The sequence below is a fragment of the Orbicella faveolata genome, unplaced genomic scaffold, assembly GCF_042242905.1.
Source record: "Orbicella faveolata isolate gen_17 unplaced genomic scaffold, um_ofav_v1 contig_14, whole genome shotgun sequence".
Lineage (NCBI taxonomy): Eukaryota > Metazoa > Cnidaria > Anthozoa > Scleractinia > Merulinidae > Orbicella > Orbicella faveolata.
Window position 1 is genome coordinate 22,551,086 of NW_028301541.1, and position 26,456 is coordinate 22,577,541.

Consider the following 26,456-nt stretch of genomic DNA (forward strand, 5'->3'; position numbering starts at 1 on the left):
TGACTGAAATTTCAAAACATTTTATTGCAAACTTCGCTTTACAAAATAAAATGCAACTCCTAGACGAGGATGAGTTCTTTGAAACTATATTGAAAATTTACAACTCGAAGAGTGTATATTCAAGGAAGTAAACAAATTATTAGTACTTCGAACTGTAATATTTTCTATGAATTGCCTGCTATATCCTCATGTCACATTGTGTGCTAATTCTGAGTACCTATTCGTTATGTCAGTCTTCAATCGCTTTTACAGTAAAACAAAAAACGTTTAAAATTAAAACTACGACCAACAACCTCTACGATTGAGGCTACTCTGAAGTTCAGCAATGTAATACAGAACTATTTTTCACAATGTTCACCAAGTTTAAGAAATACGGTACTTACAAAACATTATTCAACGAGTTTCACCACTCCTGTTTCATTGTGTCCCTTTAATTGCCGCAACCAGGGCATTCATCTTTTCCGATCTCTCAAAATCTTGTGGCTTAAGCTTCGCCACCTCTGAAAACCCAAAATGAAAATCTCTTGCGTCGAGTGAACCCCTTTGTAATCCTGTAGGAGGCCATTCAGATGCAAGACTTCCTCCAAATGAAATACTGAAAACCTTTCCATGTAGATGACCATTTTCATCGGCGAATCCCTTATCACGGACAATTTTTTCCAGCTGGGCAATGGCTTCTGATGTTAGGCAAATCAAGACAACGTTGTTTAATTCTTCAAGCCAGGGAAGATCTTTCAACGAATCATCTTTTCCGTCAGCGATATTTACATCATTCGCCACGCGAATACTGCCATGCGCGGCCGTGGTCAGAGCGTCGCGAAAATTCCTCACCACTTTAAGTTGCTCACCAGTTGACTTGTGAAGAAGAAAGATTTTCTTCGTATCGCTCAGAGTTTTTCCTCTCGAAGATGGCGCACTCTGTTGAGAATCCGCCTTCAGCTGTTGCTCCTCTTTCGTCTCCGAGTTTCCCATTTCTAAAATTCCCAAGCGAAAAGAAAACCATCAAAATTCTGAATAAAATCTTTTCCCTATAGAATTCTAGCTCTCGTAACAACGCAGTATAACTGCTAGCAATTTAAATGACATCTCATTATGCGTAATAATATGCAAGAATGACCAAAAACGACGCTCAATTTATCATTTGACGGTAAAAAGGCAAAACAATGAAGATACACCTGCCTTGGTGAATAATAAATGCAAATCATTAACCCCAAAACAAGGCTCTTGGATTTAAATCGCATTATTTGGATTTTTATGTAATCATTAAGCTTAACATTTTTCAGAATTTTTCGCGCTCAACCCAGAAAAAATCCAAAGCAAAATTTTTACGAATCGTATGCACGGCGTACTTATGTAAAAGCTCAGGTCGGTGGCGATGTTAAAAATTAAAAGTAGTTAATGTTTTCGTAACACACCGATAGCTATATATCGTCAAACTTACATTTTTTTTTCCAACAGTTTGAACGATGTAGTCTACTGAAGATGTTTAATTTTATCGTTTTAACCCCTAAGAATGATCAAAACCTAATTTCACATCACAATATCAATATCTAGTCGAGCAGTGAGGTGGTGAGAACACACGAAATCATCAATACAGCAATATTAAATACGCCAAAAAAAGGTATTACGTCAGCCATGGAATGCGCTGACGTTGCAGCTTCCACTTTCGCTGGGTGCAAAATAAGATCGTGTTTACTTGAAGTGAAGTGAAGTGAAAGACTTTATTTAATGAGGGTGACCCATGACAGTAACTTAAGTTACTGATAAACTTGGGGCCCTCAGCTTTCCAACTTTATTTCGCCAGAAGCGACGGTCATTAATTTATTTGCAATTTCGCGAGTATTTCTTGTGGGTTTGGGCAAAGAAGTGAATTTTTTGGCTGTTTCATAGCAGCGAGTTAAGAGATTTGAAGGAAAATTAAATATTTGCTGAGTTAAACAGGAGCTTGCCAGAACTTGCAGCGTTTATGTCAATGCTAGGGGAAAAAACACAACCGTTCTAAAATTAGCCGTGGATAGTGTAAACCTCGGATTGTGCGAATCGCGTGACTACTTTGCTTGTCCTTTACATATAGCACAAACAAATTAAATTTTGACCTTTAAGGAGGAAAGCTGTTTATTAATAGCGTTATTAATAGCGTGGCACTCGTTTCGTTTTCGTATCATGCACGGGCATGTCCCGAGCGAACTTCCAGATTAAGACCATTACGTCACCATAGATTTCACTGACAAAGGCTAAGGCCCAGTTCAGACGTCGTGCTTCTGCCGTGCCGAACTCAATTGCAATTTGGTTCGACTATGACACGGCAGAAAAACAACTCTGATTCAGACGTCGTGCCAGAGACGAATCAAATTTAGAATTTACTGATGCCTCGTAACAGTTCTTCTCCTAACTCCCCGTGGGAACGCATTCCTGCCAAAATATATTAATATAATTTATGAATTTCGTTTGGCGCGACAGAGGCACGACGTTTGAATCGCTGCCGTGCCAGAGTCGTGTAGCACGGCAGAGCTTGTCGAACTTAATTCAAAAGTTTGATTCAGACGCCGTGCTTCTGTCGTGCTTTAGTCGAACTTAATTCCTGAATTTAGTTCGGCACGGCAGAAGCACGAACTGAGTTATTTTGTCATGCAACTGAATGCGGAGACAGAAATGTGACTTTTAAACTAGATTATTCCCTCGGGTAACAGCTAAATCACGCGATATCAGTGCCAAACTAAACAAATAGTCCAGCTTTCTTTAAACTGGAAAAGGTGCAGTTAACGCATAGAAATTTGCGTCATTTGCTTTTTACTTACAGGTAACATAGAGAAACACAGTTTCCGTCTGTTACTTCATCCTTTATCACCGAGAATTCTTAGAAAGCGTGACGTACATGGACATTTATAGAACTTTAATTCACTTTCGTCTCTGCTGATGTTTATTAATCACAGATTCAATGATTTGGTCGATTTGGACATAAACAGAGCTTAAGAGTGTTTATTTTTGTTGAAAGGTTTAATAGAGGTAATCATTTAAAAACGGTTGTCGCATTTAGTAAGAGAAATAGGCGGCTTTTAAATCGCACGATAGAGAGGACTCGATTTACATAATATCAAGGCAAAGATGCTTTCTTTAACATGGCAGAAATCTAAGTAAACAATCCTCCGGGTTGATTAATCAAGAGAATTGGTTCTGAAACTTGTTTGAAAACAGTGAACTGCGGCTCAAATTAACGATATCTAATGAACCTAACAAAGTGCGCATTTCCTTGTCACATGCAGATTTCTTCAAATCACACCAACTACCGTAAACAAACCTACTAAAAGGCATATTGTAACAATCTTACTCACCAAATGGCGATGTCAGTGAAACAGAAGTAGTGTTTAGAGGTCCTCCTTTTACAAAGATCACTGAGGAATGTAAATCAACGGGGACAAACAACGAAAATGGTGAGTTCAGCACCAGCTACCTGCTTGTACTGTAAAGGAATGCGGAGTATTGATATGGGTTATTAATATACTGCAACGTCACAAGAATTTGATTAATACGCACAGGAGAGCGTGACGATGGTCAGCGGTCAACGGGGTGTTGCGTTACATTGAGGCGCGCAAACGTCTTTCGTATCTCTATTCACCATTGCTTTGTAAAATTCTTGTGCAGTCGCTCCAAATGAATATTTTTTAAAGTCCTCGCAGCCCTGAATAGATTTGTTTTACATTTTCTCAGCTTATTCCGTCTCACCGAATCATGCTTTTGAGCTTAATAGCTAATAAGGGTGTGGTCAAAGTTCTAGAACTGAAGCCGATCAATGCTTCTAATATTCCCTCCAGAGAACATTTCAAGCATTCCATCGTGTCTTATGTTTTAATTCAATTACAGTATTTCTCTTCCCAAGCATCTTGGATCAGTCTCCACCCATTATACCTTTTCTACTGTTAAATTTGACTGATTTTGTTTGAACAAATCGGATAAGATTGCATAGAGCTACCCTTTCGCCAAAAACAAGCCAATTATTTTGAGATCACTCGTATTTCAACTGTGTTAAATTATGGGCCACTTAGTTCTTTCCTCAGCCGTTCTGTAGTAGCTGAATAAGACTCCAAAAAATATATTTGAACGAAACTGAATAAACTAAACAAACAAACCGCGTGGAGATCGCCGTAAATTAAATATGCAGAAATCCAGCGCGCAAGTTTCTGTTCACTTTTAAAACCTACACGGAACCAAGTGAAAAGAAATGTAAATGGACGTGCAATCAGATAACAGTAACTTTTTATTTACGCCGAGGTAAAGAAACCTATGTAAAAGCAAAAAAATGTTCAAAATTTTACAGACGTGCTTCGCTGCATATCAGCATGTTCAAATTAATTCTTCACGCTGAAGCGAAAGGTTGAGTTTTTGCCGACGACTTCTCCGACTTTTGCAGTCATTTCATCGGCTGTGGCGTTACCAATCGTTCCAAAAGTTGAATTCAACTTCAAAGTAATACTGTACATTACTATTTTTGTTGTGATAAGTCCGGGAAACTGCTCCAAATCCCCGATCCGCAAACAATATTCAATACTTACTTGAAAGCGTACAACCGATCGTCATGGTTTGAGGACTCTAAACTCGTTGATCTTCCATTCTGAGGCCACCTAAACATTGATTTGTATTTTTTCTTTCTATTTTAAATCTCAAAGTAGTAATTTCTCCATATTAGGAATGAAAACAAGACCTTTAAAGTTTGCAGATTTGGCTTGCAACGCGCCATTATAAGAGATAGTTCCCGGCGGCCAAATAAATTTTGTATGAGATCGAGGCCATTTGTGCCATGCGCCAGTCTAAGATGGCGTCCAAACTCTGGAATCATACGGCATCGCGATCGATAACCACGGGACATGGTAAATCCCCCGGGAAAAAAACGATCGAAATTGTATGCGTTCTCCTTCGACGCACGGAACAAATTTCACGTACGAGCTTAGAGCTTGTTCTGTTTATATTAAAATCAGTCCAGTCACCCTCGCTTCGTCGGTCACGCTGCCTCCGTCACACAACGTTAAGCTCTTCAGTTTTCCTGTTTTATGGGATTTCTAAACGTACTGTAATCGACTAGATAAGACCTTCTCATTGTAATCCCTTCTTGAGCAGAGCAAAGGACCAAACACGCTCTGGTCCATTCTCCAGAAGGCCATTTTAAAACGAGTAGCTCTAAGAACGAGAAAGCCTCTGAACTGGGAATCGATTCTCGCCCTCATAGTCCTTTTCGCTTCTCTTCTCGTGCCAAGGCCCCGAAGGCTAAGAGAAGCCAAAAGGGCTATGGGAACGAGAATAATCTAGAACAGAGCTAAAGAATAAACGGATTTAGGGTTGCCACTCACCGGAACAAAAAAAAAAATCTCTGACTTTTCCCTGACTTTTCACTGACTGTAAAGCCATTTTTCACTGACCGTGCAGGATGACTATTTGGGCCATGAATCAACAAAAATAAAGAGGGCTAAGAGAATTTTTCAAACCAAATTGCCTTGTCTATACGAAAAGATCTAATAAAATAATTTGCAGCAACCTTGACATAAAATTCTCTGACTTTTCACTGACTTTGAAAAGGGATTTAGAAATTCCCTCACCGTAGCAACCCTGGGATTGCTTTGAAAAAAGCTGTCAGCAAGAAGTATACGCGAAAGTCCTTATGGGATTAGTTGAATTCCGATTGGGCAAACGACATTTACTCCACCGACTGCCATAACAACCAAATAGTTTCAGTTAACTTTTCGTTTATTCCTCTTTTGAAGTTAAAAAAGCCATGTTGTTATTGACTTGATGTTGTAAATACTTGACAAGAAAAACAATCATATTAGAACCATCTATACTGGCAGCTCTTCATTCTCTTCCAACCCTCATCTCTTTTACCATTTTTCGCATCATGTCTCTGAAAAAGGAAATGAAATAAGGACAATTGTTCAGTCAAAAGAAAAACCAAAATCACTCCTGAGAGAAATACAGTGTAAAATCAACCAATACAGTGAGCGAGTGAAATGTCATTGGTGAGTTTGTTGGATGAGGAAAGGGGAGAGCGAGTGGGGTAGGGAGGAAGAAAAGGAGGAAAGGAGGGAGGCAGGAACGGAGAGAGGGAGGAAGGGTCGGGGGAATCGAGTGACAGAGGGAAGGAGGCAGGCAGAGACGGGAAAATGACAGGGGCAAAGAAAAAGACGACGGCAGTGAGGTAGCGACTGAGGGACGGAGGGAGGCGGAAGGCAGGGAGGCAAGGATGGAGGGCTGGAGACAGGAGCTAATAGGGAAGTGAAAACGAAGAGGGGGCGGAGAGGGAGGGAGAGAGGCAAGGACAGAAGGAGAGGGGTAGGGACGAAGAGAGGCGGGACGGAAGGAGGGATGGACGGACGAATGATCGAAACACACAACAAGAAACTCGTACCTGATGGCATTAAGCTTCTCTTTCACTGACTCCCAAGGATGGCGATCTTCGCTGAATTCAAGAAGCTCTAGAAAGAAAGAAACAATTTAACACTGAGTCTACCGAGGATAACGTTCTTCTCAACCATATTTATTGGATACCTTTTACCCTGACTACCAGAGGCTTTTTTTATGCGCGGCAGAGCCTTATCTCTTAGGTTCCGAGGAGCGCTTCTCCCTGCGTATGGAAAAATGCAGCACGGGAGAGGAAGGGCTGAAGTATCCTTGTCTCGTCCCAATCCTTTCCCGTCTTAAACCATCGCCCCATAGTCCAATTCGCGATTTCTGAGAGAAAAACAGGCTGCAATAAATCTAACTAAAACACCGCAAGTTATGATGTCCAATAAAAAAAGGTAGTGCCGTTTCGAAAGGCTTTGGCAGCCTGAAGCAACTAAACATATTGTTGAGTATTTGTACTCTCCTAGATGGAGTGCTAGTCGATCCGCGGTCCTCCCTGATTTAGTCAGACCTCCCTTAATAATCCCACAGTACCCAGTTATATCTCCGGGGGGAGGGGTTACTTAAAGACACTTAAGAATTAGATGTCTTTTGCAGAGGAACGCAATACAATCCCAGTCTGCGCTTGAACTGGTGTATATCGCATGATATCAGATGTTAATCTAACTTCCAACCTTCTGCGAGTTTCATATCACTGATCCAGTCTCCTTCTTTATAATACTTTACACGTAAATTCTGCAAAGGCGACAAGAGTTACCAAAAGAAATCAGTCAAATTCCCCATAGGCAGGGGTGCAAAGTGATACTCACTGTCACGCACATGCGCGCAGGAGGGCTCGCACAGACATCACAAAAACACGCGGTCGAGAACAAGCGCGCGCACACACTCGTTCAACGTGACGCTTACACACTATACATTACATTCCGTGACGCTTACATACCAGAAGAGAACATCTCTCCATACGAGTGAGAAGTAATATACGATCCACATCATACTCTAGACGAGCCACTCGCTTGGCCTGCGTGTAAGTTGTACTCATTTGTGCAATGAGAATGTTGAGTAAAATGACGAGCACGGTTCCCATGTAAGCCAACATCAGCAGAATCGAGAGCCAACTGCAAGAGAGGTGAGATCACAGCACAAACTTAGTGCCACACAAAACGTAACAGTGATTAAGGCAGAGCAGAGCAAAACCCAATACAACTGTTCCTATTTGGGGTTGGGTGGGGTGGTGGGGGATGAAATAAACAAAGAGTGCTGTGCCGAGCTGGCGGACATCTAACACAGTTGAGACTTACTTGAAACTCGAGTAATCTTCAGCAATTGGCTGCTGTTCAGACAGCGCACGAAAACCGCTTAACAACACATCCTCGAAGCCACTAAAAATGAAAATGTAGCTCAAATTAAAATTTGCAGTATTTGAAATGGGCTTTTCTAGGTTTAAAATTCTCCCGCGCAAGTAGCAACCAACTCAGCACGAATTTCTATAGAATTACGTCATCAGCATGGAATTTTTCGTGTCTAGTCTCACTCGTCATTCGAGTGACGTAAGATATTGAGCGTGTAAAAAGAGAAGATTGTTCTGTGAAGCTTGAAGGGAGAGTAACACAAAATGACTCGTGGAAAAAGACTCGATATAAGGTTCTCTTTTAAGGTGGCCGGCTCAAAACAGTTTTCTTTTTTTTTTTAGAGACTTATAGAACTAGGTGCGATTTTTTAGGCATGGAACTGTGCTGTTTTGAATGGCTGTGCTATCTTTTTGAGGTAACTCTCCACTGTACCTTCCATTGTGTTTAAGTCATAAATTAAGGTTGCAGTGTTCCGTTCCGTTGCAAACTTGACCTACTTTTTACTATCAATTGCATTTATCTTAAAAACTAAGCCGGTGACCCCATGTTTTTTTTTTCTAAAAACCTTTTTATTAGCCAAAGAAGATGAAACAGGGAAAATTATAAAAAAAAAATTCTTTGGAACAGATTTTGCTTAAATTAAAAAAATGGAAATTTTCAAATTGGAGAAATTCCACTCCACCATTTTTTTTTTTTTTTTTTTTTACAATTTCGCAATGCATTCCGCTTTTGCTGTTGAAATTTTTTTTTTTTTTTGCATTAAAAAAGTAGGGTTACCGGATCAGTTTTTGAGATATTAGCGTCGTGGATGAGGAATTTTTCGGCCACGTTCTACGCGCAAACTAAAATCTCGACGTTGCAAGATCGCCTCTTGCGCATGCGTAAAGGCGGTCCGCTGATCAGTAAAGCCCGCAATTTCACGCGAATAAACGCGAATAGTTTTTTCTTCCTTGCTGTTGTTGTTAGCAGCATAAGCGGTAGAAGAAGAGAACCATAAATTCCCGAAGGTGAGACTGGCCAAGAAAAAAGAACGAAGAAGACCTGAAGAGTAATTTTTTCCCTGCTGTTTTTTGGAGTAATAGCTAGCGCGATCGATCGCAACATCAACATCACAATTTTCTTTTATGTTCCGACAAAGCGATGAAAAAGAATGGTTTCCCTTTGAAAATGCCTGAACGATGGATGTTTTCGAAGGTAAAAAAAAAACACTGATATCGCAAAGAAAACTTACTAAACTTGGCGGAAACAACGTGTTACGAATTAGGCCTCGCGCCGCCATGTTTGTTTTGAGTTTTGCAAACTTTGAATCTCGTGCGCTATCTCGCGACACCACGGTTGATCGCGTGATGCCTCGCGCTGAAGTGCGCGTTAGAGCCCAGGCGTCTCACGGAAATGTTACTGTTTTGAGCCACCTTAAACAAGCTGTACTAAAGAAGTTTCATAAGCGCATTAATAACACGCACCTAAATTGTTGGCTTTGCTTGGAAAAACGAAGAGACAAGAACAACGAACCACAAAAGGAGAGAAAAACCACAGCAAAAACTACCATGAATCTTGACACGTCTTGTCTAATAATCTTCGCCAAGGTTTTTGTGTATAATCCCGTGGTCCTACAAATACAGGAAAACACTGATTAGAAAAATGAGCTTACGTAATTAGTCTAAGTTCGTTCAATTACAATCAAAGATCGTCGAGTGAGAAGTACAGAGAGAGAAAAGGGAGAAAATACTCTAGCTTGACATATGAAAAGTAAAAAAAATACCTGTCCCTAAAAACTGAAAGACACGTAGCTTGCGCAACAGACGACGTTTCCTTTCCATTTCCCAGGCGAGAACATCGAGCAAGCAAGCGAGCAAACGAGCGCGCTTGGGGTGAGAAAAAAATGAGAAGAAGTGAAGGGGTAGGGAGCGCTGGGCAGAAATGAGGAGGAGAAGCGGCAGTGGAAGAAAAGATTCATTTTTTTGCCCTACCCCTTGCCACTGCTCCTTATTTTTCCTAGTTTTTCGCACGCGCTCGCAGTTTTTAAAATTCATTCCCTTCGCAAGGTTTTGGAGAGGAATGCCTGTTATGCAGGCGCTAAAAGAAATGTATAGAAATAACTGGTGGCAGTCTGTCAAGATTAGTAGACTGGGGAATTTCACTCAGGTTTTCAACAGAAGTGCAACTGGTTTCCACAACGAGGCAAGCAAAAATATTTGAACTAAACTTCTTTATTTTAAGATGAGTTCCTCAAGATGGTCAAACCAGGCACAAACAGGCAAAAGTTAGTTTTCAGATTACCTTGTCACGCAAGAAAACTTAAATATCCTCAAGCAGTTGAAGAGGAAAGCTAACGATGCCACCATCCACTGCGCCTTGCTATCAGAGTATCGTAATGGAATTATGCAGAAGATTAGAAGCAGGCCTAAACAGTCAAACAGGTTCATCCACTCTTTGAAGTACAAGTGCCTTTCTCTGGAAGACAGAAGACAAAATGGGAGATACTGGTAACGTTTAGAAAATGCTTTGAATCCAATGGTGTTGGTAGTTTGTTTTAATAGTGCCATCGCCAGGGTGACGGTACAAGTAGTTTTGAAAACGGGCTTGTTTAACTGAATAAAGAAATGGACCAGGTAGGAGTCAAAGTGGGATACCCCTAGTGGCAAAGCAGTTTTTCAGCAGTAATTTTTCTTGGACAATCTTGTCCAAGAGGGAAAGGCGCAATGAGGTTAACCCTATGTGAAGCACCAACCCGTCAGACAAGGTCAGACCAGAACACCGGGAACTACGTGCCCTACTCTTTAACAGGTGTCTGTTGGGTTACCCTTACAATTCATACGCTTAACAATGTCAAGTCAATAGCACTGAGGCTAACTTGGGTGTTATCTAAGTTAACCGTAGCGCTATTAAGGCTACCGTAGAAGCATTTCCTCATTTTGCCATCTGCGCCATGCCCTCTGAAAACAACTTTTATTAATTTGTTGCTGACTAAAGTTTCCACAAACTGAACGAAAGTCATCTTCAGAATCAAGTGTCTGTTAGTTGATGGTGTAGCCAATTCATTTCAGTCTAAAAAAAAAAATCGTTTCAAATTGGCACCAGTACTGCCTTTCGATTTTAAGCAGGTTTTCAGGCACACGCAAGGTTAACCCCATAACTTACCTTCTTATTTGATTGATTTCTTCGCAAATGTAAAGGAGGACCATAACAAGGGTTAAAATTTCACAGAAGCCACGCAGTGAGTCAGCAGCACCCTTGTAAAGTGTGGGGTCCAGTCTTGTTGAGCCGTACATTAGAGAATATAACAAGAGGAGCAAGAAAATCACATAAAATCCGGCTTGAAGGCTGTGGAAGAAATAAATTAAAGATAAACACTTAAAAGTGGTAGGGGCAATTGTAATTAGACAATACCTTTTAGGAGTGAAAAATTTGTGGCTTGGTGCCAGTAGAGGGCAACTCAATAAAATCTTGCTTCAAGGATTGCTCAGTATTTGGGATCAAAACGATCCTACATGAAATTCACCTTAGAAGACACTAACAGACTAATATGAAGATATTACTTAAACTGTTGAAGGGGGAGCAAACTGTAAAAAGACCTTAGTAGCAATTTTTACAAGACATAAGGGAAGAATGAACTACCTGAAGAAGAATCTGAACTACCTGTACTAATATTCAAACAGTCAAAACTTCTCAATAACAACTTCAGTGAACTAGTATTTATATATAACAGTGATTTTATTATTTTCAAGGAAACCAGGCTATCATTTTATGGTACTTATAAGAGCTTTTGGCTTTTTGGCTCATAAGAACTTGCTACATGTACATGATAGTACATGATAGTAAGATTCCTGAGTCTAGTGTCTTCACTAACTTGATTGCATATTAACAATTTATTGTGCTGTACCATAATAATGTCCAACCTAAATCCCAGGCTCTCTCTCCTTTTCCTCAGAGAGAGCCTGGGATCAAGGTTGGATTAGGTGTGTGATTTAGTGTGGGATAGGTTAACATACCATAGAAACCAGTGTCCATAACTCTGCCATTTTGTTTTTATCAGCATTCTAACCACAGGATGTTGCAAGGCTTCCTGAAAATACATGTAAAAGCAAATAGAATAAATCAACTGTTAGTCAAGTAAAGTTTTTAGCTAGAATCACTCAATCTCAGATATGAACACATCCAAAAGCCATCATTTTGATAATTCCATTTTGGCTTGGCTGATTTGCAGACTGATACTCTCTCACACCTCGCAAGGATGAAGTGTTTGTGGGGTCACATTTCTCCAAAATGAGGTTCAGAAATCCCATTGTGGTGAATTTGTAAAATAATTCTTTAGCAACCACAAGGTCTTTTCCCCAAAAACTTTAGTGGTACTGTAATTCTGTAAAGATTATCACACTAATATATATATATTTACCCAAGCCTAAAAGCGTAGCTCCTGATTAAATAATTAACCATAAATGAAAAGAGGATCTTTTCCCCTGGATCAGAAACTCAAAAAATTATCAATCGTGAGCATGTAATTGTTCAGTGTGTGATTCCACTATTTTTTCTAGTTACATTTTAACAAACCATACCTACCAGTAATGAGTGTACCCAAGATTGTAGAAATTTTGCACGGAATATATCAGGGACTTTCCGAGAGACAATTGTGCAAGGAATATGTCAGAAGAAAAGTCAACAACACGTCAGGGTTCAATTTGTGCTGAAATTTTGCCTTTGCATGTACCCCGGCCCTCTCCCCCAGGGTAATAACCTGACTTGAGCCTGCAATCCGATCGAAAACCCAGTACCTGGTCAGCAGTCAACTTAAAAAACCCGCAATCTCAATGAGCTTTTGACCTAAGCCTGCAATATGGTCACATGATACTGGTCAGCAGATACCTTGTTTTGACAGCTGTCAATTATAACATGGATGCCCAATGTCAAAGATGATAATAATGCTCCTCTCTTATTTTTCAAGGTATGGGGCATTGGGGTTTTGCATATGGATGTACTAACAGACGGACAGACGGGCGTACATAGAGACAGTCACGTGACAACCAAAATTTTTCAGATTGATAGGTTACCAAATTTTCTAAGGTATGGGGCTCTGCTTGAGAGCCTTTTGCACGCAGGAGCTCCACTATAATGAAAGATAAAGATTTTTTAATGTTACCTCACCTTATTATTGCTTTTTGCAATAAGATGTAAACAAGACTTATCAGCCCAATTAAAATATTCGTTATCTGTCAGCTTGTTTCCCTCTGAGACCATAACTTTAGGAGGTCGGCCTGCCTCATCACCATCCAGGATGTGGTAATAAAAGTAATAGCTGAATGGATTGTCAGGGATGGTGCTCCATGCACCTTCAATTCCCTCCTTTTCTTCTTGATTGTCATAGCTGTCTTTGCGCTTTGGTAGGTGTGGCCAATGTGGGTTCACCATCTGATCTAATATGGCAGCTACTGATTTCTGAAAACATTTTGCAAATTTACAACAATGACAGTTACTAAATATAGTAAATATTACCACAGTAATGGTAAAGTCATTAATTAGTAAATGATTTTTGACTGTCCATTTCTGCTGCAAACCTGTCTTTTTATTTTACTTTATTTGATTATATCCCCTAATGATCACTCTCCCCCCTTTCGTCTGGTGAAGGTTAGTCTGATTACACACTCAGGTAATGGTTTTGCTTCCTTTTATCACCCTTTGGCCATATAAAATATATTCTCACCTTCATTTTGGAATTGTCAATTACTGACTTGAAGCTAAAGAAAGATGGTTCAGGACTTGACATATCACCTGGCCTCCATGAAAACAAACTCTGGACTCTGATGGAAAAAAAATATATGAACAACTGAGTTGAATCAAAGTATGATACAAATGTGTTGTCAACATGGAAGATTAGAACTAAACTCCAGATTATGTGCTACCCACTGGGGAAATCAAGCATTCAAACTCAATGTTGGGTCTGTCAGACCCCAAGGGTGTAGATGCTATTTGGCAATTGTGAGGAAAGTAAGTCTTACAGTCAGTGTAAAACACAAACTGTGGACTGCAGACTGAGGGTAAGAACTGAGGGGGTCCGGTACAATTTTGCAGTTGCCTAGATGCAATTTGGAATGGCAGCATAAGTCCTTTTCCTTTATAGCCGCCAGGATTTGGAACTCAATACCTCCATCTGTAAGGGACGCTAACAGTCTTTTAACTTTTAAACGATTACTAGGTAATTATTTTAGGTTTATATAACTCGTTTCTTATTATATTTGTACGTAACTATTTTTAGGCATCTATTGTATATTACATTTTTACACAGATTATATAATCCTATTTCTTCTTTTTCTTCTTTTATACAATTTTGAGTTCACACACACGTTTTAATGAGCGCTTGCGCTCTTAGGTGTCGCATGGTTAAATAAAGTATTGTATTGTATTGTACTGTATTGTATTGTATTGTATTGTACTGTATTGTATTGTACTGTATTGTATTGTACTGTATTGTATTGTATTGTATTGTATTGTAAGAATTGATAGGCCTCCACCGTCCTTCAAGAACTCTCCGTTCCCCTACATCTCTCTGTCTTAACTGCACCAGTTATAACTTGGAGACTTATGGACCTACAGCTTTTGCTGTTGCCTCACCACAACTCTGGAGTGACTCGCCAATATACATCAGAAAATCAGACCTTCAAATTTTCAAAACTTGGCTTAAACTCATTTATTTAAGAAAGTCTTTTTGGAATACTTTTATTGATTCTTGGTTAATTTTATTTTTAATAAATTATTCTATTTTAATCATATTTTATAACTTGTAAAGCGCCTAGATCACGCTTGGATAGGTGCTATAAAAAAACCATTTAAGAGATAGAAAATATTTACTGTGTTTCTATCAAGTTATAGAAACACAAGTGGAAGTTTGGGAGAACGAGAAATGCTGCTTCAGCTTTTTCGAGTTCTCCAAAACTTTCATGAGTGTTTCTATAACTTGACAGAAACATGGAGAACATGTTTTCTATTTCTCTTAGAAAACACCGCGGTGAAAAAAGGAAAACAACTTGTTAACTTTGATTATCAAATGTAAATTCTCTTTGCCTGCACCATCATTACGTCAACAGCTCATGCTAGTTCAGTGTTTCAGCCAGAAAATTTTACTTGAGGGCCATTAATTGGCCCCTGAAGATCTTTTTTAGGGGCCACTTTTTTAGGAAAGGGGCCAATAATTTGAAAGCTACAGAAGGAAAAAATGCATCAGGGTACCAAGAAAAATAAAGCAGCTTATTAGGATCTACGATAAAATTTAATAGTACGTGCTTTTTGAAGTGTTTCAACTCTATAAAGTTTCTTTTACCAGTATGAAGGATCCGTGCATTACGAGAGAACAATCCTTAGGCGTACATGACGTAGTCAATGATCAAGGGTTTGCAATGCATTATAGGGTGTTTCTTAACACGGTTAGCCATTTGGAAGTTTCCCAATGTGAGAGATTCAATACCTGTAGCAAATAGCACAAAAAAGCAAAAGGATGGATTGGCTTCTTTTATGTTGAATGTTGAATGTTGAATGTTGAATGTTGAATGTTGAATGTTGAATGTTGAATGTTGAATGTTGAATGTTGAATGTTGAATGTAGAATGTAGAATGTAGAATGTAGAATGTGATTTGCATATTCATTTGCGTGTAAAAAAAAATTGAATTAATTATCATCGGTCATTGCAAAATCGCCTCCACCACGCATGGCGGGAAAAACAAGTCATGTGACTTATGTTTTAAAAGGAAAATCTTATCATGTAACGGACATTTGAAGTCGAGTCAATCAACAGTCACGAGCAAAACATCAAGATAGCGATCAAAGGGATCCGACACCCAGGAACACAAATTGTAAGTTTCGAAATAGTTTGTCGCTTCGATTTAGAACGTTGTAAATAATAATTTATCTTGTAATTATTTCAATTTCAGTTGACTACGATGTAACCACAGACACAACGAGCCGTTCTCTAGTTCAAATAAATCTGACAACGTTTGATCCCTGGTGAGCTAATCTTCAAAGTAAGTAGCACCTGTTGAATGTTGAATGTTGAATGTTGAATGTTGAATGTTGAATGTAGAATGTAGAATGTGATTTGCATATTCATTTGCGTGTAAAAAAAAATTGAATTAATTATCATCGGTCATTGCAAAATCGCCTCCACCACGCATGGCGGGAAAAACAAGTCATGTGACTTATGTTTTAAAAGGAAAATCTTATCATGTAACGGACATTTGAAGTCGAGTCAATCAACAGTCACGAGCAAAACATCAAGATAGCGATCAAAGGGATCCGACACCCAGGAACACAAATTGTAAGTTTCGAAATAGTTTGTCGCTTCGATTTAGAACGTTGTAAATAACAAGAAGATCTGTTAGATCTTATAACCGCGCGTTTAAAATTTAACTGTTTTCTTAGCACTACAGTCGCAACGCAGTGCATATTCCAAAGCAATCTTTGATGATTCATTGATTACTGTAGACATCACAGCACTTGATCAACACAAACTCTATTATCGCGCTATCAGTCGTAGCCGTTGTGACATCTCCGATGACGTAGTAGTCTTAATCTGGAACTTTCTTCGGGATATGTATGGGCATGAAGATACGAACACTATTATAAACCGCTTTCTTTCTTTAAAGTCACGATTAAATTTAATTGTTTTTTCCCTTGAGTTAAGGGTTAGCAAAGAAGTCACACGAGTCACATAATTCAAGAATTGCGTTATCTACGGCTATCTTTAGTACGGTGGTTATTTCCCTACCAATGACGTAATCTTTGCACGTTCTGACACGTTCTTTGCTTGGCTTGCAAATATTTAATTTTCCTCCGATCTATGAACTGGCTGTGATGAAACAGTCAAAGGATTTACTTCATTTGCGTAAAACCACAAGAAATACTCACAAAATTACAAATAAATTAATGACCGTCGCTTCTGCCGAAATAAACTTGCAAAGTAAACACGATCGTATTTGTCACGTAGCGAAAGTGAAAGCTGCAACGTCAGCGCATTCCATGGCTGACGTAATACCTTTTTTCACCGTATTTATTATTCCCTTTAAATCCAACGCTTTGATAAAACGAAAAGAAAATATATTTTACCCACAAAAAAGAAAACAATATCGGTAAAATTGTCCGTGTATTTATGTTTTAACAGCTTCTGGCGGAAAAAAATCACATGTTGCGTGACTCAAAGTTTGGCCGAGCGGAGGTCTGCGTCTGGTCACCGACAAAAAAAAAATAATAAACCACGGGTAAACCTAGAACCGCGCTCGGCCCATGGCCGCGCGGTTAATAATTTATCTTGTAATTATTTCAATTTCAGTTGACTACGATGTAACCACAGACACAACGAGCCGTTCTCTAGTTCAAATAAATCTGACAACGTTTGATCCCTGGTGAGCTAATCTTCAAAGTAAGTAGCGCCTTTAACCGCAGGAGCGAATCAGAATGTTTTCAATATGATTTTCTAGAAGGACATTATGTGTGACAAAATAACCGTTGTTGATCGTCAACACAGAGAAATGTAGTCGCCATTATGGGGACTAAACCAGAATTTTTGGTCGCCAAGGATGAAATGTTAGTTGCATTGGCGACTGATATGGTCGCAATTTCGAGCCCTGGGATGCCTTTTAAAATACTATGTCTGTGTTAAGCCAGCAGCCTTGTAAAAAGAAAGGGCCAAATTGGCCCTTTTTTCGTTTTTCTGGGGGCCATCTCTGATTCCAACGTGGGATTCCTGCAATGGCGCGGTCTGGTGGAAACACTGCTAGTTCTGTGTTTCCATCGAGTTATAGGAACACAATTTTTAACCAATCAGCCTACGTATTTTCTCAGCACTATTTTCTAATTATTACTACTATTATTATTAAAATGCAGAGGTACCAAAACTACTTTAGGTATGGCAAGTACCCCATCCTTTTTATATGGGAGTCTCCCCCACCCCCACTGCATGTTACCCCCCAGTCTGCAGTCTGTGTGTTACACTGACTGAAACTCTTAGAGGTAGAAAACTAAATTCATGCAGTTATTACCTTTCATGCCACATCATTCTTATCAAATATGCTGCCACATCATCATTCTCCATTGTCAACGCCAACTCAACTGGTAGTAAACCTCGCTTCTCAGGTTTAAGCTGAGCTTTTGTTTTCAGATCCAACAAGCCTGGACATTTTTTCACAAGTGTTTTGGTGACATGTGGAAAGTCAAGCTCAGCTGCATAGTGCATCAATGTCTTCTTTGTCTTATCTTCCCCATCTCTGAATGTCTCATATCTATTGCATGCATTGAGTTCACTCTTTAATAGGATCTCTAAAAGTCTATTAATCTGCAAGAAACCACATGTCAATGGTAGTTTACTACTTACCACTAATTATCACTAAATGCAAAAATTAATGTTGAGAAGTTGTTCTTTCAAATTGAAGAAAATAGATTTGAAATTAGCATTAAAACTCTTGAGCTACAATCTGACTAATGTTCAAGAAAGATTACATGCGGCGGTCAGAGGATTACTGTAGTATATAAGTTAACAAGAAGTGAACAAGTGACGGAGTGAAAATACCCAGGAAATAGCCAGTAAAAACAACAGTGTTTCAAAAGCAAAGAGAGTCTAATATGACCAATAGTCTAGGGTTAGTGCAGTTTCCAGTCAGGTAGTTTCCAGTCCTTCACTAGCACATTCTTTCTCAGTGACCCACATTCTTCATTCTCCATCAATTTATGCAGAACTTACAAACTTATCATAAGAATTATCATAAGAATTAATCTTACATGACAGTATATACAACTACCAATAGAGCTCAAAAGGTTAACTGATAAATCCAACATAATTATGTTCAGATTTCTTCCAACTGTGATTTCAGTTTTAATATTCAATAAAATAAAATACAGCTGAACCTCCGGTTGTGACCACCTCTCATAAGTGACCACCTCTCCGCAGCGACCAGTTTTCCAAAATACCAAACGTTTCCAAGTCAAATCACTATATTTGGAACCTCTTGTAAGTGACCACCTCTAATAAGTGACCGCGACCACTTTTAGAGCTAAAAGTTTGAATTTTTTCGCTGTTGTTAACCTCCCGCAAGCAACCACTTGACAGATAATGGAGCAAAACATTGATATAATAAGGCGTTGTAACATTATCATATTCCTGGCTAGTACAAGAAATGAAAATTTCTCAATGGGAAGAACCAGATTTTTTCTCGAAATTGACTTTCACATGAATAAAACATTGCATCGGCATTGACGCATGGGGTAAGTCTCAGCAGCTATCGTATTCTAATGAGGAAAAATTTTGACCCATTATGGTCTGAGGTCTCGTAAGCAACCACCTCCCATAAGCGACCACCTAGGCTTGACATTTTGGGTAGTTGCTTACGGGACGTTTGACTGTATAGAGATTTAGCCAAGCCTAAGAGCAGAGCTCCTGATTATATAAACTAAAATGTGATTTTGAGACAGCAAAACTGCATTATATTGGCGGCTAGTTGAAAGAAAATATATTCTAGTATTGGGCTCTATGGCTTCACAACTCCTCCCAATACCAGAATATATTTTCTCCCAACTAGCCTCCAAGGGGAACTGCCTGGGCAATGAGCTGCCCCACTATAAAAACGCCAGAAAACGCCTCCTGTATGTACACCACACTATAATCAACGAGCACATGGAATTCTGATGCATGCGCATATGTGTCGACACCCCTGACTACCAGTTGAACGCAAGCGCTCTTTGTTATTAACTCCGTTAAATTGCATTTAACTGCATGTATGGCAATCTGCTTGCGCAGGAGCTCAGCTATAAGGATGTAATTTTATACATAATACATACCAGTTGTTCAAGGCCTGGAAGGCGATCTGAGTTATCCTGATACTGTTTTGATGCTGGCCACCTTTTTAGCATCACAAGAGCAGGGTCTTCGCTAACTAGCTCACCATTGTCTTTATATTTCTGGATCAGCCTTTCAACTCGCACTTCATCCATGGCTCTGTTCCATGACATTCCTTCACTTCTCTTTTGTCGAACCTAAAAATATTAGTTAGTGTGTCTACAGATTTTTCACAAGACTAACCTTTGACATTTTTCTACCTTATCAGTTTTCAATTTTTATTTTCTTCTGAATTATTATATCCACTTAAGTGTCACCCATCAAGCAGGGTGAACCATTTATTTTATTTCGTTTTGTTCATTCTAAACATTTGTCTACATGTTAAGCTGTTGTGTTCAAGAGAGTACATTGTACAAAGCAAAACTAAATAAATACCTTTAATTGATTTTTACCGTGTGTACTGGGAATTGTTATCCAATAACAATATATCTGAGTTTTGTTAAATAATCTAATTATAATTTACCCCATATCAACATCAAACAATCCAAACTCGCTATTCAAATTCTTAAAAAAAAATTATTAAAATAATCATAAAAGTTTGATACCTTAATCCAGAACTCTGAGTCAAATTCATCTTCCGGGCCATCAGCTTGTTGATCAGCTGGTTCTTCCTCCCAACGCTCATTTCCTTTAGCTCGCTCGAGCAACTCCTGTTCTTTTCTTTTCATACCTTAATCTTTCGACTCTAGCTTGAAGTTGCAAATAAACTTATTCGTGCACTGAAAACAGCCTTTTACCGGCCTTTTAGTTTTCCACATGGGCATGCTCAAGTCGTATAAATGGCATCAAACCGAATTACTTAAGAAGACATTCTTCCTTGAACGTAGCCATATTTACTCCATGATGGTAGAATAATTAGTTAACCAGCTCTACATAGCACTGATATTTGTAAAACACACAACGTAATCTTGACTGCTCGACCAGCATCCATGACTGCACTCAAGTGAGTTTACACAAAACACTGACGCGACTTCGGGGTTACCTCGGGGTGTTTGTCAACCTCATTCCCAGGCTCTCTCTCCACCATCTCTCCTGTTCGGGGAGAGAGAGCCTGGACCGTTGCAGTTTAATCTCGTTCCCAGATCTCTTGTGGACGAGGCCGAAGGCGATATCTTGCCAAGTAAGGAAATTTCTTTTTCTTGATTGGCTGCTCAATTTGACTCCTGTCCAATTCCCTCTTTGAACATTTACGGGGTTTTCCGCGTAAATGTTCAAAGCGATGCAAATCTTCAAGAGATCTGGGAACGAGATTAGTTGCAGTTATGTCCTATGAGTATGCTTGTTAAAAAGGGACAAAACAACAAGATCATTATTTGCATGACAAGACAGTGATAAATACATCGAGATTCAACTTTATACAACAAGATCATATATATGTATACATCAAGATTTGCATTTACGGTATATCAAGATTTGTCAGCTTAAATATTAATCAAACATTGTATATGTACCGTAACATTAAAATTCGTGTATGTACATTAAGATTTGTGCATATTCATCAAGATCCGGGCATACAATGAAGATCTGAAGATACCTTAAGATTTTTGTTTACATTTTCGTGCACTTCGGACATAAAGGAAAACGTGACCTCTAGATCGATTATCGTGTTTTCAAACGGCGACTAAAAATGGCCGCAAACCCCGAGGGGGAGGGGTACTGCCATATATGGGCTATATAGGTATGTGCTGCTGTGAAAGGTATGGTTTTCAAGCAGTTTACTCTAGCATAGGGTATATAAATCAGAGCAGTTGGGTCAGAATAGGGTATCATTTTTCACGAAACTGACCAGTTGGTTGAAGATTTTATCTAAACTAAGAAAACAAGGAATTGCCACTCAAAAATATAAAAAAATGAAATCGGCAAGTTTAAACTTTTGCAACTCAGGCTCAACAGCGTCGATAGATGACTATCATAAAACCCTACTGGATATTATTAACTGTCAAAAATCGGGATTCAGACGGAAATCGGTGGTTTTAATAATGGTTACTCTAGTATAGGGGCTAGCAAAATTCAGCTGAACTAGCTCTACTATAGGCTAAGGGTTCCAGGGTCCTAGCGGCACATCCCTACCCAGAAATTCCTAAAGTACCCCCCGGGCGGCAAACAAGGTGAATTTGCCGTTGCCAAACGAGGAAGCCATGATTCCTTCTTGGTTCGCCTTGTATACAGAGCCATGACAGGGAAAGTGCCTCGTGAAAGGTCACGAGTCAGTGGAGGTAACTGCGGCAGTGTTGAAGAAGAGTTGCCGAGAAATTTTCAAATTCTCCGTGGTGTCGTTGGCGCACAGCAGCCTCCGTTGTACAATCCACGAGTAAATTATGGAAGCAATGATAGTAGTGGAAAGAAAGGGAAATTAAGATCATGGTCCTGGAGAGAAAAGTCAGTGAAAGAACTCTAGTATAGAATTGGTGCTCTTGCCATCTCCTAATGTTGATGAAGTTCCACACTTTGGCGAAAAACGAGAGCTTCAGGAGATGAGCCTAATAGTAGATGGCTTTTCTTTGTCGGCGCGAAGATCGTCAGTCATAAGCTGTCACAGGATGAACAGACTGCCTTGAGGAAGAAGCGCAAGACCACAGAGCATGTAAAAAACGATTCATGAAAGCATGACCGGGCCTTACACAAGCGGAAACGAACGATAACTTTCCAAGCAGGTGTTGAAGTCAGTTGGCGCTTGGTATAAGTAGCTCTGGGAGCCAGCTGGCAAGTTCTGCTCGCAGCTCAGCCACGCAAAAACTCATGGCTAAAGTGTCAATCAAGGCGGAGTTTCTTTCTCTGGCGAAGCTAAGACGCCTGACTCATCAAACAGTGAACAGCTTTGTAAGAAACATCAGCAATTGAGCAGCTTCATTTCCCGCAATAGTTCCATTTCTTGCAAAAATGATCTTTTGCCTTGTTGCGTGGTTGAGAAGAAGAACTGAACGAAAGCGACGGTGCAGAATTAGAACGGAGATCAAGACGGGTAAACAATGTTTGAGACCGCTCGCGGATAATCTCGGCACTGCTCCAAGTTAACCGGCCTTGCTCTACAGCATTGTGAACAGACAAGTGGAAGTTCCTCACACTAGGCCAAGAATAGGTAATGGCACGAACCATAGGGCTGTAGGATCCCTGAGATGGTCTCAGAAGTGCCCTCAATGTAAGGTATAGTCGCTGTAGTAAGCGGTGTTGGGTTCCTGTTCGTTGCGTCAGCTTCAGTAGGTCGGTAAATGTTTCGTCTAACTTGAAGTCAGCGTTGTAGTTGTTCTTGTGAAAAACACGTTCAAGGTATCTGCTCTTGTCACGTAAGCTGTCTGGTGTGTCACAAACTAGTTGCGCTCATCTCGTCAAAGTCTTTATAATCGTGGCTTTATGTGAAGTCGGGTTGTAAGATGATACGTCAAGTCATCTGTCGGTATGCGTCGGTTTTCTGTACACTGACGTTCGCAGTTCGTTGTTGTCGCGGCTTACCAAACTAGAGAAAGAAGTTTTCCATTTTCTTCGATTTCAAGGTACTTAGTAAAGTCTGTATCAGGCCAAGTGGTCCATATTCCCTGAGCATATCCCTGTTTTCATAGCATGGATGAGATGCCAGTCCATTGCAGGGTTACCCCTAGTATTAAAACTCAGCGATATCCATTTATATACCTGGGTGGAGAGAGGCATTGCAAGAGTATTGGTAACGTGTTTTACCCAAGAACACAATGAAATGGCACCAGCCAAGGCTCAAACCTGGACAGTTCAATCAGGAGTCCAGCGCGCTGACCATTAGGCCACCATGGCTAGTCTACTTACAGTGGAAGCTGTCCAGTTAAGCTCTCTTATTATTAATGGCACTCTTGTAAGCGGACAATTTTATTTTCGACAGCCTTCACAAAACTCTGTTTGAACTCCCAAACAAGCTGATTTTAACTCATCCCCATAATTGGGCATTCCCATAAGCTGCTCTGGGGCCCGTTTCTCGAAGGATCCGAAATGTTTCCGCATCCGGAAAGCCGTAGCAAAATCTCAAACCTTATGATTACAGAGCTGATTTATTCACATCTTGATATGAACAGAGGTTCTCTTTATACAAGAGGCTTCGGGCGTATACACCTCTCTGTTGTTAGATACAGATTAATTAAAAATGGCTTTGCGGGCCCGAAATGTTTCTGGGGCTTTCAAGAAACGGGTCCCTGGACACTTTGAGGGAGTATTGTTACTGCTGGGTTCCCTGTCAAGACAGATCGTCAAGATATATTTAGCCGGGTTTGCGCGTGCGTGGAGGTGGCCTCTTCGAACGGTGACCACGAGGCCACCGAGTTAAAACCTCACTTATGTCAAGTTTTCCTCGGTTTTTAGGTCAGTTTTAGTTCCACTTGCCAGTGTTTCTTGAGAATCCTACCGTTGTAATATCGTTGCATCACTGTACATGTGAGCTGTTCTCATGGCCTATCGTGAATTAAACGTTCTGGTGAAAGTGAATTTTTCCGTGGTTTGTCGCTGTTCGCAGCAACAAGTACGATTTACTCTTTTCCTTCGTTGTACGTTTCGTGTAAGCATACACCCGAAAAGAATTCTTGGTTTTCACCTGACGTCACGGAGGCCATGTTGGAGCCCCCTAAACAAAGAAAAGGCGGCCATGTTGACGCCCAAATTTATCCTCCGGGAATTGAACTCTATTTTTATGCAAATCTTTTTCTTTAATTGTTTCGGTGAGAAAACAAGGCTGTTGGTCACCTGAGTGAAAACCAAGAATTGTGCCTGACTTTGTAAGATACTCAAACATTTGTAAATTGTAACACTACATTTTGTTGTAGTGAGACTGTTAATTTTGGCTGCAATTATGATTTGCTCTTACTTGTTACTAATGACCGATCCTAATACTGCAGTATACAGTACTGTATTCGGTTGTCGTTATAATCGCAGCATTACACAAGGTAATAAAACAAAAATATCATTTAATATGGCAGTATTTTTTGTATTTACAATGTTTGTAGTTAGCTGGGCATCCCTTAACCATCCCTTAGCCATCCCTTACACCCTTAGTGGTCCCTTATGAGAAACATTCTTGAAAGCAGACAGCTCCAGTTACGCACACCTTTTCTGGATCTTGAGGGTGTCCACTTATGAGAGCTTCCACTAGCTCTACCACTTTTCTCAAGCCAAGTGACACAAATGACATAAACATAATTACACCACTATGGCAACTGTTTTGATGCTTGTTGCACTGTACCTTTTTTCAAACTGTTTTATAAATTTATCAACCTGCACTTGAACATTACTGTGTTACATCACACCCATTAATCATTGTTCTTAAAAAACAGCAAACAAAAAATACATATTCTTGAAAGCAACAACAGTACCTGCAAGCAATAGTTTTGTGACAACTGTTTTTCTGAAGAAGGGAAGATAAAGTGCTATCCATAAAAGCACTGATTGTATTTTGTAATTTGTATTTTATATTTTGTATTTTGTATTTTTGTGATTTTTTGATTCTGTTTCAACTACTGTTGGCGCGCGCGTAGCTAGCCTTTGTTCCCAGTGTATTCCAATATTCAAATTGTCACGTAAATTTTATAGCGTAATTTTATAACGTAATCATGTATACAGTGAAAATTCAAAGGTACAACCGTCGAACATTTGCAACTGAAGATGACATAGGAATGTCGAAACAACACTCACAGTCACGTTCGCTTTGCGTTATTCCCCACAATTTTCGAGGAAAAGAGAGACTGCTCCAAGTCTATTTGGGAATGAGAAAAATAATTAACCCCACGCCGTTGACTGATCGACAGCGAGCCAGACTGAAAGGCGAAGTAAAAATTTGCTAACAGCTCGGTTCGCAGCTCGGGCCAGAAAATTGGTAGAATTATGTGTTACCGCTTACTTTCAGCTTGTCAATGGCGTTTTTGGTTTGGGTACGGTTCTCTAAGCTGTAAAAATACCTCGTATTTCGTTCACCTTCTTCATACCATCTTACCTTGCTTCTGAGGATTGCACCTTTTGTCTTGACGTGCAGGATTTTTTGCAAACGTAATTTTGCTGCGAGTAGCTCGTTTTGGTCTTGGTTATTGTTAGGATTTCTTTCCAGACGTAGTTGAAGCTCATTTATTTTATTTTGGAGTGTCAGTTCTTCGTTTTTACGTGTTTTTGCTTTCTTCTTACACTACATAGAGGATCCTACTCGACCGTAGTTACTAAACGGCGCCTCGCGGCACGAATGTAGACGAAAATTACCTTAAGCGGCCACAAGGTGGATATTTACGGAGAACAAAGCCGATGAAACTTTTCATGCGACTTATAATTAGCTTCATTTGATGGCTGGCTGGGGAGACATCGATCGGACCGTAATGTGTCTCTGAATGGAGATTCTGTCTCTTGAAAAGCTGCAGTTTTTCATTTTTTTTTTTCTGTCCTGTTTTTTTTTTTTTGACAACCTTATGAATGTGTTACTAGACTGTCATAGGTATTCTGGGTGGTTGTGGGTCTTTATGTTTGCTATTGTTTTCAATTTTTAAAACAATTCAAAATTTAAATTTTGTATATTTTTAATATTTGTAAACATTAACGTAGTTAACAGAATGGGTCCCGTCCACAGTCCGTCCCCGTTTTCTATCTGGCCCATGGAGAGGCCCTAGGAACGTTGTGGGTCGTTCCAGATTTTAGTAACCACGAATGCGAAGGATAATAATACGCTAATAAAATCAATTCACTGTCACTTACTGCAGCGGACGAGAGTATTTTTCTTGTATCCGAGTACATCTTAACTGTTTCTCTACCGATCCTGGACAGATTTTCTCAGATAATTCTCTTGAAGACCCTCTATGGTCTATTTAACCTGATTTAACCTTCCTCTGGGGTTCTTCGCAAATCACATCGTACTG

At 39.7% G+C, this 26,456-nt stretch overlaps 2 protein-coding genes across 4 annotated transcripts; both read right to left on the reverse strand.

Annotated features, from left to right (window-relative positions):
- Positions 1–4: 4 nt before the first annotated feature.
- On the reverse strand, positions 5–3,492 carry LOC110062235 (uncharacterized). Its single transcript, XM_020769114.2, has 2 exons — positions 3,333–3,492; positions 5–974 (listed from the first exon to the last, which is right to left on the reverse strand). Exon 2 carries the CDS (start codon positions 970–972, stop codon positions 418–420), a length of 555 nt encoding a protein of 184 aa, XP_020624773.1. The 5' UTR covers positions 973–974; positions 3,333–3,492; the 3' UTR covers positions 5–417.
- Positions 3,493–5,718: 2,226 nt separating this feature from the next.
- On the reverse strand, positions 5,719–20,612 carry LOC110062136 (uncharacterized). Of its 3 annotated transcripts, XM_089287130.1 has the most exons (14): positions 20,157–20,611; positions 19,554–19,748; positions 17,762–18,054; positions 13,438–13,534; positions 12,882–13,172; positions 11,732–11,805; positions 10,881–11,063; positions 10,020–10,193; positions 9,203–9,349; positions 7,689–7,769; positions 7,331–7,505; positions 7,065–7,125; positions 6,395–6,461; positions 5,719–5,890 (listed from the first exon to the last, which is right to left on the reverse strand). In XM_089287130.1, exons 1-14 carry the CDS (start codon positions 20,277–20,279, stop codon positions 5,842–5,844), a joined length of 2,010 nt encoding a protein of 669 aa, XP_089143256.1. In that variant the 5' UTR covers positions 20,280–20,611; the 3' UTR covers positions 5,719–5,841. The 3 variants fall into 3 exon arrangements, with proteins under 3 accessions (XP_089143256.1, XP_089143258.1, XP_089143257.1); XM_089287132.1 differs by lacking the exon at positions 10,020–10,193 and having other exon boundaries at positions 20,157–20,612; XM_089287131.1 differs by lacking the exon at positions 7,065–7,125 and having other exon boundaries at positions 20,157–20,612.
- Positions 20,613–26,456: the final 5,844 nt, after the last annotated feature.

Coding starts and splice junctions, on each gene's coding strand:
- LOC110062136 (XM_089287130.1), bottom strand. CDS start 20,279: ATGAAAAGAAAAGAACAGGAGTTGCTCGAGCGAGCTAAAGGAAATGAG. Junction 10,194..10,880: donor GAAATCAATCAAATAAGAAG/GTAAGTTATGGG, acceptor TCTGTCTTCCAG/AGAAAGGCACTTGTACTTCA. Junction 6,462..7,064: donor TGATATGAAACTCGCAGAAG/GTTGGAAGTTAG, acceptor CTTTCTTTCTAG/AGCTTCTTGAATTCAGCGAA.
- LOC110062235 (XM_020769114.2), bottom strand. CDS start 972: ATGGGAAACTCGGAGACGAAAGAGGAGCAACAGCTGAAGGCGGATTCT.